Here is a 21,476-nt window from a genome sequence, read left to right as displayed (position 1 = left end):
CAGGGAGAGTCTTGAGACGACCTAACCCCAGTCTGCATGTCGTTAGATTGTATGAGGGTGGCAGTACCTGCACCCATGCAGACGAGGGGAGAATGTGCAAACCCCAAACTAGAGATTGAACCAAGGACCTCCGTGCTGTGAGGCCACAGTATAACCGATGCTCCACCATGCCACCCTGACTGTCTGAAAATGTTACACAATTCTGGTTCTTTATGAGACTGCGTCATAAAAAGGGAAAGGGTGAAAAGGAGAGAAACAGGACATTACCAGAAAGCACCTCAGTTTCTGGTGCCGATACACAGGAGCACAATCACAGACATGCTCAGTGTCTCCATTGCTAACTCGCTTACAGCTGCTGTTGGAACAAACCTTGAGGGACAAAACAATTCTTATGGTGAACATATTTGAAAGTAAAGGCACCAGAAAGGGTGCGACACATTCATTTCTTGTTTTTCTGTCCATCAATGTCCAATAGTCACTCGCCTATTAGCTTTGTTTCCTTTCGTGGGTACATTCAGTACAACCAATCAGTAAATGGCAGATTCATCCTAACCCCATCAACTGATGTGTTGTACCTCGTTTCCCTCCTTCAGGGAACATTAGTTATATGCATAACCTCCAATTTAGGTGTCTGAGAAAAATGTCTGGCTCTAAAGTTTACTAGATGTTAAACTAAACACAATAAAAATCTAAACAGTAAGTTGAAGGTGGCTAAGACGCTAAGTTTAGAATTATGTCAGTTTTCTGTTGGTTTGTCACTAAGAACAAATTGGTCCAGTTAATATAAAGAACTGTTGATAGAGGCTTTAAAACTCAATTAATGTGCAGCACTGTATTTACAGAACTGCAGTATGTTGAAGAAAAAACTGTTCAACTATAATAGAAATAACATCTTTATTAAATTAAGCCCCAAAATACAGTCATCCCCCTCCACCTCTCTCCATGCTTATATTACATTATGTATAAATGATATATATGAAACATTTAATTTGTTAAATAGGACTGGAAATGCCCAGAAGCAGCGTGGGTAGTGCAGTTTGCATACAGGTCAGTGTTTCCACATGATCTTCATCTATATACATACAGTACAGTTCTGGTTGAATGGAGTTACAGAGCACAGCCACTCACACTACCCTCACTGGAGTTAGTACATGACGCGCAACGGTTCATTTGTTCGTGTGGGTAGCACTCAAATACTTTTATACCCTGGCAAAGAATAGATGGCAATTAAACAGAATCAAACACACTGTTTTAGGGTTCAAACAATGTTTCAGCATGACCCATTTACTAAGACTAATTACTAAGTCCCTGCTGAACACTTGTTTTTTAAATTAATCCTCTAGTGATTTACTTGGTGAAAACCATCTCACTGAAACTATCTGAAGATAATAAATCATTGAATTTTTAATTGGCTTTATTTTTCCTCTGTTACCATCATGTTGTAATACTGTGGGGCAGAAACTCTTTCAAACCTCATCCATGTTGGTGCATTCAAGCATTTTGCCTTGCACTGAGTCAGTGTTACTTATTTTTCAAATTACACTGGCACGTATATAAACCAGTGGCTGCCTGGATGATGGGAAAAATCATGTATTACTCTTACAAACCACAATAATATGCTGTAAAAAATTGTCAACATCCAGGTCAGATATACGCGAATCCTAGTTAATGGTCTAAAACATAAAAACATAAATAGCTTTGAATGCGATCTATAAACATACATTTTCTTCTATGTCTAGCTACAGTACAAAATTTTCATTTATTTTCACATGAAAGTACAGTATGTCTCTTATCCTTTCTGTTTCCATTGTCCAAGAAGGTCTGTCTGATAAGAAAAACTTATCTCAAGTCACATGTGGAGCCCCTCAAATGTTAATCCAGTCTATGTAATCCTCATGTCGCCCATCAGAGAACATCATCACCATTTCGAGAGGTAGGTTGCAAGATTAGATGCATCAAATTAAGGAAACATTTTGGGCTTCAACACCCCCCAAAAAAATCCACAATACTCTGCTGGTTCCAAGTGTTTTACCAAAGTAAATAAACCTTGGAAGGTTGGGTGATTGTGAAGCCTCTCAAACAGGTCCCTGGACGGTCCTCCCCACGTTGGGCTGTATTACCAGCAGGGGGTTAGTGGAGGATTATCCCACATTGACACCGAGCCCCACTTGCAGCTTGTCACCTCTGTGATTTACAAAGGCACCCATGATCAAGGTGGCAGGGAGCGGGGTCAGGCGCTTCTCCAACACACCTCCGATTATACACCGACTGTTTATCATACCTGGATACACACACAGAAAAATGTCTCTTTATGTTTTCTGAATTATTTTCCTTAAACATGACATAAGAAAGAAAGTTACCTCGAAACACCATGTTGGCCTCTGGGAGTTCCATCTGATACCCAAACGAGGCTGTGGTCTCCTGTGTCCTAGTACTGGCTTCAAACTCCACTCCTACTTGGATCTGGTGAATATGCACACATGCAATATCAATTTTGCAAGCATATGTTGTATTTATACACTCTGGCAGTATTTGCTGTACCTGTTTGTTTGCTCTGTGATAGTAGCTGGCGTGGGCACCTCCTTTTCCTGCATTCAGCGTAGCCACCCAGTTTGGTCCTGCGTCAAGAGGAAGAAAAATGCTGCAGCTCCATGACTCATCACAGTTCAGAGAATGAGCCATCTAAATGACGTCGATGCTTAAAAGTAGATTCACAAATAAAACCAAATTCTCACGCGAGTACTGTCCAGCCAAAGTAAGAATTCCTCCTTCCTCAGCTCTGCCGCGATGGTAAACCAGCTCTCCTCCTAACACCAGCCCAGAAGACACACTCTGCAGGAAGTGTGCCACAAGGATGACTGTCGCAGAGTAACACACACAGATACATTGCAGACACATAGTAGATTAGATTGGGTAAGGTGGTACCATAAATCAGTTTAAAGGCAGAAAGTAATGACTAGAGCCCGACCGATATGGATTTCTGGGGACCGATACCGAGATTAAGGTGTAAATAAATTCTGATATCACTATATCAGCTGATAAGTTTTTACATTTTTAAAATTTTGGCAATGATTCCTTAAATGTGATTATCAAAATGAGAAATGTAATTGAGGTTTGATCTTTCACAGTTTAACCATATAATTTATTATATATTATTCTAAATATAAAGAAAACACACATACAACCAAATTTAAAGTATTTATTAGTATATATTACTTTTCTTGTAAATGCACATCAGTGCTGCATGGTTCATTCAGTAAAATTAAAGTTTTCATAATTTATATCTGCCAACTGATAAATTCATCAGGCTCTACCAATATATCATATCAGGAGAAACAATATAATTTCCCCAAACCTATCAGCCAACATTGATATGCATATTTTTGTCTGCATACAAATGCAGGTGCAAAATAATTTATCAATAACTCTACTGCTCAGGTGAAGCTCTCATTGTTACATGTGTCATTTATCACCTGACTCTCTGAGGACGTCTGGGTTAGCTACTGTCACAGCAGCAGTGAAGTCATTCCCTCTGTACTCGGTCTCAAACTGCCACGTTAAAAATTGGGACTGCTGAGTCTATAAAAAAGTTGAGAGGTTTTTCAGCAGAGAGCGTGAACTTAGTGTTAAATAACTGACTTACAGACATGGAAAGTGAGAGTGGTTTGTGATAGATAGACATGAGGAAAGAGATGGACATTAGGACCTCACCTGGAAGACGGTCCTCGCTCGTACACGCTCAGTGAGATGCACCAGAGCGTGAGCGTTCAGGCTACCTGAAGAGTCCAATTCACCGATCAGTGCTGGGGCATCCTGAAATGTGAGGAGGCATCAGTGTGCAACCCGGCAACTCATAAAAGCAGCAATTCTTTCTTCTCCATTATAGCAGTTAAAAACATGACGATAAAGTAGCAGTAAAATATTTATCATCTAATGACTCGTGCTTTACCTTGTCTTTGCTGTAATCGTCAGACTGCAGATGCTCCACGTGGAACCGATAGTGCGAAGGACTAACAGCACTGAGATGCAGAGTATGACTGGCCTGGACGCAAACATACACAAAGTAAACATCAGGTATTACAACATTTATACTCTTTACGTCTTCACCTGCATGTAAATTATTATCTCATGATGAAGACTCACCTTGAAGAAGCTGCTCAGAGTTTTATTGAGGATCATCCTGACTCCTTCAATCTGTTGAGGAAAAACATCTGAGAAGAAAAGGAGAATGATTTTATTCATTAGATTTTTTTACTGGGTGTATTATACATAGATGTTTGTATCTTATAAATGATAGGTAATATTAAAAACTGGTTCTAGCAATAGCAGATGAAAATCTGCATAAACAGCTAACTCCGGCTCATTTACAGTATTTGGTCTGTTAATCAATGGGCATTGCCCAATTCAATGCATTTACAGGTACTGTGGTCTCCTGATCATTCTGCACTTCTAATGGTGATTGATTTCAGTAAGACTTTTGTGTAGCAATTGTTTGGCTGATGAAGAATTAAAACAAGCTACAAATATGTTTTTCACAAATTATGTTAGTGCATGTACACATTTGCAATAGATGTAAATATATTGTATGTTTAATGACAATTATATTGACATTGGTTTTGAAACATCTGGCGACCAATGAACCATCAGGAAGATGTTGACCTTCTGCATCGAGTATTTAGTTTTGTGAATCATTGTACATGCCACACTTCCTGCAGCTTATCCAAGACATACAGTACCTTTGCAGCTTCTGTGGAGAGAGTGAAAGCTGCCTGGGTTGGGCAGGCGGCCATCTCTCCTTTCCCAGCGCGGCGGACTGTCCCAGTGAGCAGGATGTGTGTCCCAGCGGGAAGGAGGGGGGTCCGGGGAGAAAGGCCAGTTCTGATGGCCCGGACCAGAGGACAAAGCCAGGACGCTGCCCATGTGGGTGTAACACTTCCTACACAACACAAAAAAATACACAAAGGACAGTTTTAAGATGACCATTTGCAGTAGGACGTTCCAGACTCTGTCCCTGCATGAAGAGAACAGAGGTCAAGCAGAAAGCATGAAAAACAGAACAGAAAATACAGATTATCCTTGGCTAGTTGTGGGTTTACTCGAGCCTGACATCTGTGACACAATATTTATAGAGTGCAGACAATGTCATATATATATAACATAGGTATATAGATTTAATTAGTATATGTACAGGTCTGTTGCTGTACCAACATATACACTCAGAGACAGTTATTCATAAATTATGACATCATCAAAAGGGTGCAAACACAATTGAATATTCAAACGTAATATTTTTTCAATTGGTTTATATTAGATTTGAACCTTGAATCACAGGGATGATCACTACACTGTGCATCATGTCAGGCTGTCTGTTGTTTTCATGTGCAGGTGCAGCAACATCCGTTAGCTAGCATGACCTTAGCATCAGCAAGAAACATGCATGTATGTTCACTTGCTACCTTCGTCCGATGCGATCAAAACGCCTTAAAATTCCGGGCGGAACTGATCGCTGCACATCAGACAAACTGTCAGCAGGACGTTCTTCTTTGATAAACCCTTTAGGAAACGATGGCAGTGATGCTGGGATGAGCTGATGCTGTGAGTGTGGCTCCCTCCTCCAGATGTGACGCTGCACCCTGCAATCACGTCCCCCCGAAAACACGAGTTGGAAAAAAAAATCTTAATTACGTTTATTTGTCAACTCGTTTATAATATTATAAAGAGGTGGGTATAATACACATTCGCTCACGTGGCTTTAAACGTGAACTGCGTTTGTTTTGCTCTTTTTTGGGACAGGTACGCGTTTGAGAGCTCGGGCGCTCACCGCAACGTTCCTCGGGTGTTGTTTCATGCCGGACGACTGAGTGTGCGACACAACGCCAGCGTCTCCAGGTGAGAGGGACATCTCGATGTTCCGCAGCGGAGCAGAGGAGGAGATCAGCAGCTTTATTCTACATCACAATTCATTTCACCTGTGTCAGTGAGCCGAGACAGTCACCGACACAGTATACGGACATCTTGTAAACATGCCTTCACTGCGTCGATGAGGGAGATCGACTGTCACTGTCGCATCTTTCTCCATTTCTCTCTCAGTCGCTGAAGGAGGAGCAGGTTGTTTTCGCTGTTTTGATTATTTCAGGGAGTTTTCACACATTTCTATTCGAGGTGGACATGTCTCCTTCACGGTCCATGCTTCTGGTGGGAGAAGGGAACTTCTCGTTTTCTGCGTCCATGAGTCAGACCCACGCTGACACGGACACCAGCATCACGGCCACTTGTCTGCAGCGTCAGGACGAGGCACTGCGGCATGAAGGTGCAGCCGCTAACGTCCAGATCATCGAGGACTCCGGTACACGCCTGTTGCAGCTTGTCGTACATGTTTGTTTATGTTCATGTTTTTCACTGGCTGCACTTCTTGTCTTTTCTTGCTCGATCTAAGTGATTTTGTTGCTCAGGTGGAACTGTGCTCTTCGGGGTGGACTGCACGAAGCTGGGGGAATGTGCCTCCCTGCAGGGCCGCGTGTTTGACCGTGTGCTGTTCAACTTCCCTCACAGAGGCAGAAAGAGTGGGGTCAAAAAGAACCGAGAGCTCCTGAGAAACTTCTTCCTCAGGTATAACTGCATCATACCACAGGGTTCAGTCTTTTCACAGGACTTTTGTAATCAGTCATATCTACAGACATCCTGTTTGTATGTTTTACCTCAGATAAAAAGAAAATCTGATGGAATTTGATTGGTTTGGTCAATGAGTTAGTCTACATTTTAAATTTATTAATCTACTTATATTAGCCAGTCTTTCTATTTTTCAAACCAAACCAATAACCACGTTTTATAGCTTTTAATGATTGAAATGTGTCAATACCAAGTTTGACAACTATTGGGTATCAAAATTCATTCATTCAAAATTCAAAACTTAACTGTCCAATAATGCAGGCACTAAAGGAAATGTATCTTTCACTAGTGTATTGCACACAAAAGAATATAAAACATCAGGAATAACATTTCAACATAATGTAAAATTCTGTGTAGTAACAAGAGTAAAATATTTAAATCAACGAAAAAGTTACCTGTGGCAATTGAAAGCTAATTATTAAATACAAAATAAGAATTGTGTGCCTGCTTAGCTTAAGTTCCTCATTTGATGCTTTTGAGCTGCATAATGGCTGTGGGATAAAAGATTCTTTAAAAGCACTTTTGGGAATCCTAACCTTGAGAAGAGGGTGGGACGCTCATTGAGATTCATAATATTTGTTCTTTTAATAAATGGAAGTCAAATATTTGTGTTAGATAGATAGATAGAGACAGATTCATTGAAAAAATGTTGAATGATCATGATTAAGGGCTGATTGTCTACATACTTTGTTGAACTGAAAAAAGTTTTGTATACATTTTTCTGTTCCTCCAGCTGTGTTCAGGTGTTGGCTGAAGACGGCGAGGTTCACGTTTCCCTGTGCAACGGACAGGGTGGGACACCGGCAGACCAGCCGAGGCGAGAGTGGCACAACAGCTGGCAGGTGGCTGCCATGGCAGCAGAAGCGCACCTAATTCTTAGTGACATCCGTCCTTTTGAAAGTGGGAAATACCAGAGCTACAAGTGCACTGGATACAGGTAAGCAGTAAAGGTGAGTGTTGCAGTGTACACATAGAAACAGCCCTGTGTGTGTGTGTGTGTGTGCGTGCATGTGTGCGTGTGTGTGCATGCGTGTTTGATGTGCGTTTGCATACTCAGATCATATAATGAGGATGTTGGTGTCGTGCAGGAGCCAGGATAAAGGCTTTCATGTGGAGAAAGCTTTGCTCCATGTGTTTACTCACAGCCTCCCTTACGTCTCTGCTGGGAAGCTAAAGTTGGAGGAGGCGGTTGAAGGGGAGAAAGTCCAGTTCAACATACCAGCTGAGCTCAGTGATTATATGTTCAGGTACAGTAACGCAGAGGTGCTCATGCTGTTTGTGTATGAAGCCACCAACGTAAAGAAAGTGCTTACTCTCTTCTCTTACTCATCAGGGGATTTCTCTGCTCTGGTTCTGTCCACCCGGTCAGATTGGTGCAAGATTTTCTTCTCGAAGGTCTGAAGGAGAAGTGGTCGGTCTCCATGATGACAGAGACAGTTCCCTTCCTCGTCAAGGCCAAACAGCTGCAGACCTGCTGCCGTGATATGGACAGTTCACACTGCTACTGGATCCACCTGCTTCCGAAAGACACTGACATTCATACCTCTGCAGACAAAGATAAAGATCTGTCGACATGTTCTGACAGTCAGAGAGGCACAGACACACGAGACACCATACATGTCCCCTCAGAGAAGATGAGGAGTAAAGCAGCTGAGTGTTTAAGGTCTGCATGTGATCTGGATGTGGATCCTGAGGGTGAAAATGATTCTTATATGCTGCGTCCATCACTGCTCCCTCACATAGAGGAGATCCTTACTAAAAAAGAAAAGTTGATTAAGAATGCAGGGAGTGGTAGGGACAGTAAAAGTGTTGATGAAAATAAGCAGGAGGAGCCCTTTGGTGTCTCTAATGGTATAAATAGCTTGGTATTTGGCATTAGCGACCTGGTGTTCAGGAGCGTCCCCACCAACCTCTGGGCTCTGCCTGTTTTTCACGAGCTTCTCCTCAGAGGTGTTTTCCCCTCGGATTGTGAACCAATCAGATCTCTTGGACAAAGGTTGGAGACGCTGCTCGCACCGTATGGGGTCTCTCTGATAACAGAGGAGGGAGGTCTGCGTCTAATGGCACAGCCAATGGGTTTGGTTGGTAAGGCATTTACATGCAATGCAGATGACAAAACGAGCCATGTCAGCATTGCTCTGTCCCTAAATTTGGACCTTCTGGCCGTGCTTCTGTTTTCCCTTCCCGACTGGCGGCTGCTTTGGTCACACGACCAACGCTTCATAAAACAATTTGGACCTCACACACCACCTGGGACTTCCTTCCAGCCATTTTCCCTCTTCCCCGAGCACTTCAACTTTGACATCAGCTTTTGGACAGGGCCAACATGGAAGGAGAAGAAGTTCCACGCCGTGGTCAGAGAGGCCAGTCAGGGAACCGTGGAGCAAGTTAAACTCATCGACAAGTTCTCACATCCCGACCTGAGCCAGACCAGTTACTGCTACAGACTCATCTACCACTCACACACACACGCTCTGTCACACACACAAGCCCTCACGTTTCACAAACACCTGGAGTCTTTACTTTCCTCTCGGTTGCGAGTCACCATCAGGTAGCTACATATCAATAAGAGGAACAACAGGATGAGCAGGGATTCAATCTCTTATTTGTATTATTATTATTAGAGATAGTATCATTACTAGTCCATGTCTGTCTGTGACTGCTACGCAAGATGCAAGCATCTAATCCACAGAACTGTCATTGAATGGTGTTTACAATAGCTGATGCATTGATGATGGTATTTGAAAGTGATTGGAATTCTATGTTTCTGTGTGTGTTTAAATTATCATAAAATAAACCAGTAATTTAACATGAATGTGTGGTCTGTCAAGAGTTATTGTTAAATAGTTATAATCATACATGTTGTGTGTGATGCGACGGAGAATCAAAGTATTTTTGTATTGAAGTTTAACATATTCTGAAACAAGCAAAGCTAGTTTATTCTAATGATGTTATGTACTTGAGACATGAAGGTGTGTTCCTGTCTATAATTCACTAGCATTTAATTTACTTTCCTGGAGTGAACAACCTGATTTTGATGCTGATTATGAGGAAAATAGAGAAGATATTATTCGATTGTTAATGTTAGCATTTAGCTGTGCGTAGTTTACAAGCAGAATTTGTATAATTGAAAGAACAACTGCTTTTTTGAATTTTTGAATTTGTGAATTTCTACTTTGTGATCCAACATTTCTTATGTTGAATTGTAGTAGAGGTTGGTTAAATATATGTTTGATATTTATTAACACAGAACATATATATGATAAGAGCTCCATGACTTCTGCCAAACAATACAGACAGAGATGTTGCTCCTCAGAGCCTCGATCGCTGTCAGTGACCGGACAGAGACGAAAATGAACGAAGCCCGACTCGGGAGCATCGTCTGTAATCATGGCGGCCAAGGCGCTTCGACAGCGCAGCAGGCGAGGCAGCCGACAGGACGCAAACACCTCGAACATCTCCGCCGAAGCTCGGACACCGAAAGAGGAGAAAGGCGGCGACGACCCTAAAACAACAGAGACCCGGCAAGAGTGAGTACGAGCCCGGAAGAGAGACGCGAGACTTCCCGGCGCGACAGGCTCCGTTTCCCGGGTCTGACTGACAGCCTGAGTCGGGGGCAGCTAGCTAGCTAGCTACTCTGAAGTTGTTGGTCTAAAAACACGATAACAAAGACTGACAGCGTTCAGCTAACAACCTGCAGTGCTGTGTGTTCAGTGTGCTTTCAACTTAAATGGCTGCTCGGTTGTGTCTCCTCCTTAATACTAATATTTAGTTGCATCTCTTCTGTTTTGATAAAGCGACACAACGCAGCTAAGTTACCTTGTCATTCATTCTCCCACCGCCCTCAGCCAGAGTCCCCACAGCTGACCACACTGCAGCCTGGGCTCAGACCTTATATACAGTCTATGGCTCAGACACAGGTTTGCTGTACAGCAGGGATCTCTGTTGTTGTGTAGCTCGAGTGTAAGGTGACGTGTCTCAGTGAAACGTAGCGTGAGGGTCAATGCTGAGTTGCAGCTAATCTAAGTAATCTGATGGTGGGTGTGAACCGGAGGAAGCACTGGCACACACACACAGAGAGCAGTGGAGATTATCGCAGTTGTTATACACATGAGAGAAATTGTCTTTGCTAATGATCGAGGCTCGATCATCAGAGAAGACTGTTATCGAAAATGAGTTCGATCATCGAGCTCACAGCTGTCCACATCTGGGAGGGAATTATAATGTTGTCTTCAGCAAACTGATCATTGCAGACACATCTGTATATGTATATGTGTTTATAGCATACAATCATGTGCACATCCTCCCTCTCTCTGCATGTTTATACAGTATTTAATAATTATTTCATTGCACTACTCTTTGCATAACTTTTCATCATATAGAATCATGTGACCTGTGTACATACTTTCATGTCATATAGGTTTATGGTGTAATTAGTGTTTCCACTACACAGCATATTCTCTTACTTTATTTTCACATGCTATTGTACTGTACAGCCCGGACCATCCGCCACTATGAAGTAGAATGATTTAAGTTCTCTAACTTATATGTTTTTATTCATTCAGTTTCATCATTAACTGCAGTATATATGTAATTTCATGTATTTTGTGAGATCAGAATATTTTGAGGTTTTCATTACATTTGATACTGACATGAATTTTCATGACAATGCATTTCTTATTGTGGGGTAATTGTACTTTGTGTGTATTTTTGTAATAGGTCAATAAGTCGCGGGGGGCAGGTCTGGGCTCCAGAGGGTTCCACTGCTTTTAAATGTCTGCTCTCTGCACGTTTCTGTGCAGCTCTGCTCAGCAACATCTCCGACTGCGATGAAACTTTCAACTACTGGGAGCCTGTGAGTACAACCCCCTTCCTGGGATTTTCTAATATCATTCTATAATTTTTATCTCATTTCTTCTCTTTCTTCAGCTGCTCATGTTTGTTACTGCTCACTGTTGTGTTTACTGTTTTGGCAGATGCACTACCTGCTGTACGGCACAGGGATGCAAACATGGGAATATTCTCCATTGTACGCCATCAGATCTTATGCTTACTTATGGCTACATGCTCTCCCTGCTTGTTTGCATGCCCATGTTCTACAGACAAACAAGGTAACAATTCCAAACTTGCTGTCAATTCAACATTTGTTCTTCTGTGAATTTACCTTAAACTTGTAACAGTATATAATCTTTGTTTAGAATAAAATATTTTTACACAAGGTGACTGACAAACATACCTGTATTCACCTCATACATAAACACACACAGAGGTTACGTCATTATTCTGAAACGTGTGCAGTGGTTTCAAGCTTGTGTTATAATTGTGCTGTAGGTGCTGGTGTTCTACTTTGTACGATGTGTGTTGGCATTCTCCTGCTGTGTCTGTGAACTCTATTTCTACAAGTAAGTTTTCCTCTTAAATCCAAAGTGGTCTGTCCTCAGCACATTGTCTCACAAATTCCTGGGCGGTCTTATACAGTATACAATGATGAAGTGAACCATTTGACCCGTGTGTGTGACACAGGGCCGTTTGTAAGAAGTTCGGTTTGCATGTCGGCCGTCTGATGTTGGCATTCCTCGTCCTGGGCACAGGAATGTTCTGCTCATCTGCAGGTTGGTCACATGTATTCACATAATTTATCCATTCTGTCTCTCTCTGTGTATTATGTATCAAGTGCCTCCATTCCAGCCCTGTGTGGTTTTTACCATTCACTTTTACCACCTGGAAATCTCTTTGTAAATTGTGCAGTACATTTCAAAAGTGATTTCATACCTGTGATGGTATTTGCAGTACACGGAAAGAGTTTCTCCTGTTTGCATTTTTGTTTACAATTTGTCCCCCTTCTCTTTTGCTCTTTTGCCTCAGCTTTCCTACCCTCCTCTTTCTGTATGTATACAACGCTGGTTGCCATGACGGGGTGGTTTCAGGACTCAACGCCATTAGCCATTGCCGGTGTGGCTGCCGGTGCCATTGTCGGGTGGCCGTTCTCTGCTCTGATTGGGTAGGGCTGTAAAATAAAATACAGAGTTGACCGCAACACATTTTCCAGACAGAAATGTCAAAATGTATTGCTCTTAAACTGTCTCTGGTTTATTTGGTCTGCAGGGCTCCAATTGCCTTTGACCTGCTGGTGATAAAGAGGCAGTGGAAAGGTTTTATCACCTGGTCGGTCATTGCTCTGACTCTACTGCTGGTGAGAGAATTTAAGAAATGCTTTATGACAAATTAGTAGAGCTTATTTTTGTACTCCCTAATATTGAATTTGGCATCAGCCCCCAAAAACATCAGTAAGGCTCTAGTAAATCTGTATACTTAATTCATCATGATTTTTTTAATATTATGTTAATTGTAAATGATTAGAAGAAAAACCTCCCTTCTGTTTATCCTGTGTGTCACTCTCAGGTCCCACTGGTGGTAGTCGACTCTTTCTTCTATGGCAAACTGGTCATTGCTCCACTCAACATTCTATTGTACAATGTCTTCACACCACATGGACCTGATCTTTATGGTAATAATACACAAGAGCACGTGTAATTAAAGTGTTTTGTTTATATTGATCACATTGGCGATCTGTTAGGTGCACATGCTTCCTTTAACAATTTAAACCTTCTGTTTTTATTGGACTCTAGAGGGCATACCATCAACAACATTAATATGTCTAACCCCTTTAAATGTACCAGTTGATTTTTATTCTTGTCCATTAAATTCTAATTCAGTCAGTCAGACAAAAAAAACGAAATAATTGAATACAGGACACTTCGTCTCCTCCACCAGTATGCAGTGTTTTATCTTCACAAGATCTACTTTAAGTAAATCACGCACTAACAATGCAGTAATTATGTTGTATTTATTGTGATAGCCTATACACCAGCTGTGATTATTCATGTTGTGTGTTGTTATATTTTCAGGTACAGAGCCGTGGCATTTCTACTTTGTAAATGGGATCCTGAACTTCAATCTGGTGTTTGCTCTGGCACTGTTTTCACTTCCACTCACTGCTCTCATGGAGACACTTTTACATAGGTTCAATGGTGAGAACTCAGAAGGGAGAGGGTGTCTACCTTAGCAAAACAATTAATGCATGTTAATATTCCTGGGAAATAGACTAAGAAGTACTCTGTTCATTATTTCCTGTCACTAACTGAACAGATGCTATTTTTGTTACATTAAATGACCACCATCCCTGTTGATGCTATTCTGTACTCAAGTCCTCAAAACTGTATCATATAATGTATATTGGAAAAACAATTACAAATTGTTATTATGAAAAAAATAATTATAATAATTCAGCGTTCAGAGATTACTTTTGATGAGATGTTAATTTTCAAAGCAGCACCTCTTGTGATCACATGTTTATGTGGATGTGTGTGTTCTGCAGTGCAGAACCTGGGCCGTCCTTACTGGCTGACTCTGTCTCCCATGTATCTCTGGATGTTGGTTTTCTTCACCAGACCTCATAAAGAGGAACGTTTCCTCTTCCCCATCTACCCTCTCATCTGTCTCAGCGGGGCAGTAGCCCTCTCTTCTCTACAGGTGGGGTTTGAACATTTTAGCTTAAAAACGCAAAAAAGAAGTCTGTGGTCATTGGCTTAATTTGTTTTGGTCATGGATGTGGCTGTAAAGTCAGTTTTTACCAATGTTTTTATTTCCTGTAGAAATGCTACCACTTCCTGTTCCAGCGATACCGACTGGAGCATTACACGGTCTCCTCCAACTGGCTGGCTCTAAGTGCCGTTGTGGTCTTCGCAGTGTTGTCGCTGTCTCGCTCCGTCGCTCTCTTTAGAGGTGCGTGTGCTCTCCTCAGACCCAGTGTCAGGCAACAGAGTTCAAGATGGTTGAAATGAGATATTTCTCTCTGTCTCCAGGTTACCATGCCCCTCTGGACCTGTACCCAGAGTTTCACCGCATTGCCAAGGATCCGACTCTTCACTCAGTCCCTGAAGGCAGACCTGTCAGTGTGTGTGTGGGCAAAGAGTGGTACCGCTTCCCGAGCAGCTTCCTACTGCCACACAAGTCAGTATCCAGGATATTGCGTTTGCGCAGAATCTTGACGTCCTTCTCAGTCTTTTTCTTCTACTGGGACTTTACATATAAATGCTTTTCAAACACATCCAAGCAGAGATTTTTCATCCAGATATAAATGTATACTCAGAGTCAGTCACTTCCTGATAGTTACTGTTTCTAATCTCCAGCTGGCAACTGCATTTCATTCAGTCTGAGTTTAAGGGGCAGCTGCCTCAGCCATACGCCTCTGGTCCTCAGGCCACGCAGATCATCCCAGATAATATGAATGACCAGAACCTGGAGGAGCCTAGTAGATATGTAAGTCACTCAGAAACTGGTATTTTTAGTGACACATGGATAATGTATTTAAAATCATTTGCATGAAATTTAAAAATGTGTGCTTTGTGCAGGTGGATTTACGGCAGTGCCACTACTTAGTAGACCTGGACACAGATGAAGAGACGCCACTCGAGCCACGTTATTCAGCCAACAAAGAGGAGTGGAACGTCATCGCCTATAAGCCCTTTCTTCAAGCATCAAGGTGTTTTCCCAAACACAAAATTTACACTAAGTTTACAGATTTTAGTAAAGAGTAAGAATAAGAAACTGCAAAAAATTCTGCTGTATTCTTGGAGAATTTTAATGTCAAGTAACTTCACTGACAAGAATGAATATAAAACCAATTCTGATTCAGCGTCCCCACTATTGTTTTCCTGTTCATTCTTTTTTCCTGAGGCTCTTTTTTCTTTCTTCTCTCTCAGGTCTTCTCCTCTCGTCAGGGCCTTCTACATCCCATTTATATCAGACCATCACACCACCTACAGGCGCTACGTCATCTTGAAACCCCGGCGACAAAAGCAGCCCCGTAAGCGTACCCATGGCTGACCTTTGAACCTCAGCCCGGCCCAAAATCCTGACCACAGAAATCAATCACTTCCCCTCAACAAAACTGGTATTTGTGTGTGATTGTTGGACGTGTGTGACTGCATGTGTTTCAAAGTATTTGTCTCATGAAACATTCGAAGATATCGGACCCTTTAAGGACATTACGTCTGTGTGTGTGTGTGTGTGCGTAATTGAATGTATTATAGTGGATGCAAACTACAAGATTTTAGCCCAGGACAGGCCGTTATACTCAAATGTCTTTTTCTTTTTTTATACATCACTTGAAAATGCGGCCTGAATAATTTTTTTCTGAACAATGTGTCTATGAAATCTTGTAGTGTTTGCTCATCTGCACTTGAACAGTGTTTTCTTGTGTGTGCTGTTGAGTGTGAGCGTGTAGATGAGACGAGGCTGTGTTATTAATTTAAGTTGACATATGAATAAAACACGACTGACTGTGAATACAATCCTGGTTTCCACCATAATCTCATTTTATTTGAAGATGTAACAAACATACAAAGCACTCTCACTTACAGGAGAGATGTCAAGGCATTAGACATTCTGAATAGATAATAATATCAATATGATGCTATATTTTATCATTCTCTTCTGTATCATGCCGTTGCTGTGGACAGGCTGCAGGCACTCAAGCTGAATTCACTGCATGACCACCTTTACTCTCAAAAGCATTGTTTGATTTACTTTAAAAGATATACAAGACCATTAAAAATGAAGGAATAAGTGTATTTTTCAGGACATCTTTCAGTTTAAGGCCATGTCAAAAACACACTTGTGTCTCATTCTGTACGAGGTAGCCTGCTAATATCAGGTAAACTAGGGTGTGATTAACACAGTATCTTCAGGCACAGGTAACATAATGGTCCAAGACGTCCATAGATATTCAACAGAGCAAGGGCAGCATGACAAGGCCATGCAAAGAGGCTGCTTTACACACACATACACACACATACACATTCACACACTAATTTAAAAGATACAGCGACAAAATGTACTTTGAACACCTGATTTTTAACCTGAAAGGTTTTAGAAACATACCAAACAAACAATTACAACCACATACATGCAGTTTTTTTGTCCCTGTCCACAATTGTACATACACACACAAAGAAGGAGATGTGTGGAGAATCAGTAGCTTTCTCTGTTGATCCATTCTTGTTCATTGAAGTATCTTCTCCCGCCTTCAAGATTCAGGCCATTCCTGTAGTTATCCAGATTAGCTTGGAAGGATTTTCGGTTTCCGTATGTTCCGAGGCAGGTCTGGTAACTATCTTCCTTGCCGTTGTACGTCTGATAGAGGTCGGCTTTCACTGTTTGACTTCCAGGCCTCAGTTTGGGATCATAGAGGTTACTCCCTCCACTGATGCTGCCGTCATACAGTCCATGGTCCCCGTACACACTGCTGCCGTAATGCTCACTCTTTGTCGTTCGACGACCAAGACTCCTGTCATAAAACTCTTTGTGCCCCGTGCGGCCCAGGCTGCCGTCATTCAGTTCCCTCTTCCCTGAGCGGCCCAAGCTGGTGTCGTAGAAGTCACGGGTGCCACGCCGTCCGAGGCTGTGGTCGTTGAGGTCTAAGTTGAGGAAGCAGCTCTCTGTGCTTGCAAGAGTCACAAAGCCGCTCTCTGTGTCCCGACCGCCCAGGTTGTCGTAGTCACCTGTGGGAGTATCTGGAGAGGAGCAGAGGAAGGAGGTGTTTTTGGTTTGTGGGCGAGTTGAAACCAGGTCATCGTCCTTCTGGGAGCGAATGACGTTGTAGACGTCAGTTGGGGCTGGGCTGGGGCAAAGGCCCGGGTCCGTCTGGCAAACCTCGGATTTCTGCTGTTTTTTCTTTCTGTGTCACAGAGAGAGAAACATAAGGAAGATTTACAGAAGATGTATAGCAAAAGTTTTCTTGATGTGAATCCAAACAGGTGGATTTCATGATCTGAGACAGAGCTGTCGATTTTAACTTCACAATAGGTTTTGAGTCAGAGAATATTAGTGTCTTATTGAACAGATCCTACTAACCTGTGGGAAGCTATATAACAAGATGTATCCATTGTTGTACAGATATGTAAGTTAATGACCCACAACTTGCACTTAGACATGTTCCTTCATTTCAATGAACACAGGCCCTGTAGTTTATTTTTAACAAATCCCACAAACAATGTTTTGTTCATGCAAATATTTCCTAGTGTTTATCAATCCGCAGTTTATCATAGACCACAGCAATTGCTCTATTTACTCCCATTTGACTACATTTGTGATTCTATTTTAAACATTTAGTGTTCAGTCTGGGTAGGAAGGTCAGGAGAGTATTCAGTAAAACATTGTTAGTTGGGACACGTGGACATTAAGTCAAATATCCCCAGACTGATCCTTTACGTTTAACATGAGGGCACACTATTTGTGATGTTGTATTTTTTCACTATGTAACAAAATAATTACAACTGACAACTACATTTAACATATGATAACATATTATATAATGCTTGTGTGGAAAAGATTTGACTAATATAGTAAAATTGCAACCCTGCAGCTGGTCTGTTCACTGATGAATGGATTCATATTTGAATTACAATTGAACAGAGGTCACCGAAGCTCACGTTTCAAATTGTGATTGTTGGAATTTTTTTAATCTTATGTTGAATTAAAACTTGTATTTGTCTGTAGACTTTTGCCTTTGTTTTGGACCCTCACCGTCTGCCAAGCAGTTTGAAGCAGCAGACTCCGGTCACTGTCAGCAACAGCAGTATCAGGGGGATGGTGGGAATGATGACATAAACCAAGTTCATAGCTAAAAGAAAGAGATGCAGATTTAGTGACCGACCGGTGTTTGGATTTGACATTCTCTGACTTTTCTCTGCAGAAAACTACTGATAAGTTCATCAATAGGAATCAACCTGTACTTCTGTCCCGGTTGTGGTCACTTGGGTTCCATGGCAGCACAGATGCAGGGAAGACATCTGTAACGAGAGTCATCCTGACTGTCACTCTATATTCAGCAAAGTCACTCTTAAAGTATCCAAAATCTCTGCTGAGCAGTTTTACCTGTTTGAGTGAAGTTGGGAGAGGGGGGTAGGTCCGGTGGCTTCTCTGAGGAGAACATGAATCTCAGTCAACAAACTTCAAGCATTTTCAAATAAACGTAATTCAGAATAAGTAGTAGTAGTAGTAGTACCTGCAGTGTATTTGCAGATGAAGTTGTTCTTGGTTTCGCAGTTGTCGTCGTTCCACTGGAACATGTAGAGTCCGCCCAGACCCGGGGGTGCAGAAGGCTGGTGATACATCACCACACATACCTCGTAGCCGCATGAAGGCTCGTCCCAGTGCCAGTTCCTACAATCACACACATGAACGTGAACAGATTCACTTTGCTCAAAGCTTCCTCAGTGGACATCTGTAACTTACATCTTCAAATTTCAGTATTTCAAAATTTCGTCTTTTAATTTCAATAGTAATAGTAAAAAAAAAAAAAAGGTCCCTATGAGACCTCAACATGTATTTTTTGGTACATTTACATTATTTACTCACGTAAGAAAAGAATATCAGCCAATTTTATATATTTTTTTATATATTAGTGCAGTAGACCAATGGTTCTCAAACGTGGGTCTGCAGACCAATTACAATGATCATGCTATATGGGCGACCTATGTTGATAAAGTCTCTATTTACTAAGACATTTCTCTTTTGTTGTTCTTTTATATAACTCAGTAGAAGTGTAAACAAATATGTTATGTCAAATTTTTCAATGAGGGGATCCCTGGAATATTTTCTATCTTGTCATGGGTCTTTGGCTGAGAAGAATTGGAGAACCTCTGGTATAGACAACAATGAATATCTAGTATAAATTGAGAGCCTTCATGGGAACACATGAATGAGGAAAACCCTCTCTTCAATAAAATTCGTCATTGTACAAGAGAATTTGACATTTTAATTTATTGCTCAAAGAATCTCTCATTTTGACCCCTTTAAATTTCTTTGACCCTCTAGTCTTTACGCACCTAAATGTGGACTTGCTGCCATCCAGCCAGTAGTACAGCGTCGAGCAGTCCGAGCTGCTGTCCGAGCCTCCTCCGTTGCGCCGCAGACCAATCCAGAAGTCTCCATCCGTCGGGCGGAGCTCTGTGATGAGCTGCTCTATGATCTTCTGCTCAGACTCTGACTCCACGCTCAGCAGCTGCCCTCCATCTCGTCTGCAGGCGAGCTCGGCCTCGACGAAGTTCAGCCTCCGCCGGAGCTCGGAGAAGTAGGCCAGCTTGTAACAGGGCTTCCCTTTCCCTGCCTTGCACACACGCTGACCTACACACATACACACACTTTGTCACACATGGTGTGCACTGATATTTCTTCATATGTATCAACTACAGCAAATGACCTCACTCAGAGAATAATTGGAATTTTATACACATGACTAAAGGTACACGGTTAGTTCAGGAAGTCTTTAAAAATATTATATTTTTAGCAGTGTGTCTCCTACCTCTAGCTTCAAATATATCCGCTTTGTGTCAGAACATCCAGTGTAGAGTCAGGAAGGCAAATCAAAGACAGATCCACAAGTGAATCAGGAGGTGGGTTTTTGTGCTGTGTTTTGAGTTTTTTTGTGTGTTTTGTGTGTGCAGTTACCTGTGATGAGGCTTGTGGCTGCGGATGGATCAAAAAACAAAAGCAGAACGTGACAGATGACGATTGTGAGCAGATCCATTGGTAGTATGGAGGGATCTGTCGTAGTCACCAGTTCACCACCACCTCTTGTATTTCAGTTTAGTCTTTCTCATTCCTTCGTCTGTGGAGCTCAGGTGAGGTAAACTCTGCTGCTGCTGCTGCTGCTTCAGGTGTAAGAAAAATGCTCCCAAAAAAGGTTGAAATTCAGAGAAAAAGCAGAAGAAGTGCAAAAGATGCAAGTCTCCTCCTGAGTCTGTGAGACAGAAGGAGGAGCACGAGGAGGAGGAGAGACGACTGTGCGTGTTTGGGAGGGGGCTGTAATCTGTTAAGAGCAGTCTTAATGATTGGGAGAAGAGGCTGCATCGATTGCGAGACATCTAATCATGCAAGTGCTTCTCATCGTAAACGCTGACAAGAGGCAGATTTCACTCCTTCTTTTATTACTTAAGCTCCGGGTATTATCGTTACCAAAGTGTTACATGAAAATGATCCCCTCTAACTCGATAAGGGATGTTTTAAAATATTTTCTCTCATTTTCTAGCTTATTGTATTTCAGGACATAGCACGAGAGAGATAACGCCTGACAATGAGGAGCAACACTGGATCTTTCTTTACTCGAATATTGATGCTTGATTCTGAATCTCAAATGTTTCTGCATGAAAAGATCTTTTGATTGAAGTTCAAAAATAGATATGCATATCTGGACTGTGTGGGTGTGGTTTCATCGGATTTGATTAGCAGAGACTTCGGAACAAAACAAACATCCTCACAACTGTCATGACATCACCCTCCTACCAATCAAGTCATATTCACTTCAAACTGCGTAAAAGAGGACAGACCCAAACACAAATGGAGAAATCGAGCTTGTCACAAAACCAAAACTGTATCGTCTGTTTTCAGGGATCTCTTGGTGTTGGATTTTTCTTCAGAGGCTTAAATGATTTATGGTTTAGAAATTGTTATTATTGATTTGATGGAAAAAAAGAAATCAGGACTTGCATTCGACAAAACTAAAACATGCATTGTTTTGGTGCAAATGTCAGTCAGTGGGATTGTGCAAGATGACAGGTTTTCATGAAACTTGGTGGAAGGATGAGACATTGGTCAAGAAAGTACCCATTTCATTTTGGCGTGGATGTGGACAAAGGGGTGGTTCAAGGAATTTATAATCTCTTTCATCAAAACTGTTTTTAAAAATATATTTTCATCTATTTCTCAGGGAATAAACCATGCATTTTGATGAAAAATATCTG

General features: G+C 41.7%; 4 protein-coding genes across 5 annotated transcripts; 2 read left to right on the top strand and 2 right to left on the bottom strand.

Annotated features, from left to right (window-relative positions):
- Positions 1–879: 879 nt before the first annotated feature.
- Positions 880–5,646, bottom strand: LOC109628790 (mitochondrial import receptor subunit TOM40B). Its single transcript, XM_020086164.2, has 10 exons — positions 5,457–5,646; positions 4,737–4,936; positions 4,144–4,211; positions 3,950–4,042; positions 3,712–3,813; positions 3,474–3,579; positions 2,736–2,858; positions 2,542–2,618; positions 2,361–2,463; positions 880–2,281 (listed from the first exon to the last, which is right to left on the bottom strand). The coding sequence occupies exons 2-10, from the start codon at positions 4,918–4,920 to the stop codon at positions 2,142–2,144; spliced, it is 996 nt and encodes a 331-aa protein (XP_019941723.2). The 5' UTR covers positions 4,921–4,936; positions 5,457–5,646; the 3' UTR covers positions 880–2,141.
- Positions 5,647–5,837: 191 nt separating this feature from the next.
- Positions 5,838–9,484, top strand: fdxacb1 (ferredoxin-fold anticodon binding domain containing 1). Its single transcript, XM_020086162.2, has 5 exons — positions 5,838–6,346; positions 6,453–6,609; positions 7,403–7,606; positions 7,758–7,916; positions 8,003–9,484. The coding sequence occupies exons 1-5, from the start codon at positions 6,169–6,171 to the stop codon at positions 9,222–9,224; spliced, it is 1,920 nt and encodes a 639-aa protein (XP_019941721.2). The 5' UTR covers positions 5,838–6,168; the 3' UTR covers positions 9,225–9,484.
- A 517-nt stretch (positions 9,485–10,001) lies between these two features.
- alg9 (ALG9 alpha-1,2-mannosyltransferase) lies at positions 10,002–16,025 on the top strand. The gene is made up of 15 exons (XM_020086212.2): positions 10,002–10,199; positions 11,389–11,524; positions 11,646–11,780; positions 12,001–12,071; positions 12,193–12,281; positions 12,535–12,670; positions 12,775–12,862; positions 13,072–13,177; positions 13,578–13,700; positions 14,048–14,202; positions 14,325–14,454; positions 14,535–14,682; positions 14,862–14,991; positions 15,084–15,214; positions 15,435–16,025. The coding sequence occupies exons 1-15, from the start codon at positions 10,060–10,062 to the stop codon at positions 15,556–15,558; spliced, it is 1,842 nt and encodes a 613-aa protein (XP_019941771.1). The 5' UTR covers positions 10,002–10,059; the 3' UTR covers positions 15,559–16,025.
- Positions 16,026–16,312: 287 nt separating this feature from the next.
- On the bottom strand, positions 16,313–20,315 carry layna (layilin a). 2 transcript variants are annotated; one of them, XM_020086210.2, is made up of 8 exons: positions 20,185–20,306; positions 20,039–20,059; positions 19,563–19,860; positions 18,740–18,897; positions 18,610–18,654; positions 18,462–18,524; positions 18,259–18,355; positions 16,313–17,410 (listed from the first exon to the last, which is right to left on the bottom strand). In XM_020086210.2, exons 1-8 carry the CDS (start codon positions 20,261–20,263, stop codon positions 16,705–16,707), a joined length of 1,467 nt encoding a protein of 488 aa, XP_019941769.1. In that variant the 5' UTR covers positions 20,264–20,306; the 3' UTR covers positions 16,313–16,704. The 2 variants fall into 2 exon arrangements, with proteins under 2 accessions (XP_019941769.1, XP_019941770.1); XM_020086211.2 differs by lacking the exon at positions 20,039–20,059 and having other exon boundaries at positions 20,185–20,315.
- Between the last annotated feature and the right edge of the window lie 1,161 nt (positions 20,316–21,476).

This window comes from Paralichthys olivaceus, chromosome 15 (assembly GCF_024713975.1).
Source record: "Paralichthys olivaceus isolate ysfri-2021 chromosome 15, ASM2471397v2, whole genome shotgun sequence".
NCBI classification, from domain to species: Eukaryota; Metazoa; Chordata; class Actinopteri; order Pleuronectiformes; family Paralichthyidae; genus Paralichthys; species Paralichthys olivaceus.
This window is presented reverse-complemented; position numbering and strand designations above follow the sequence as displayed.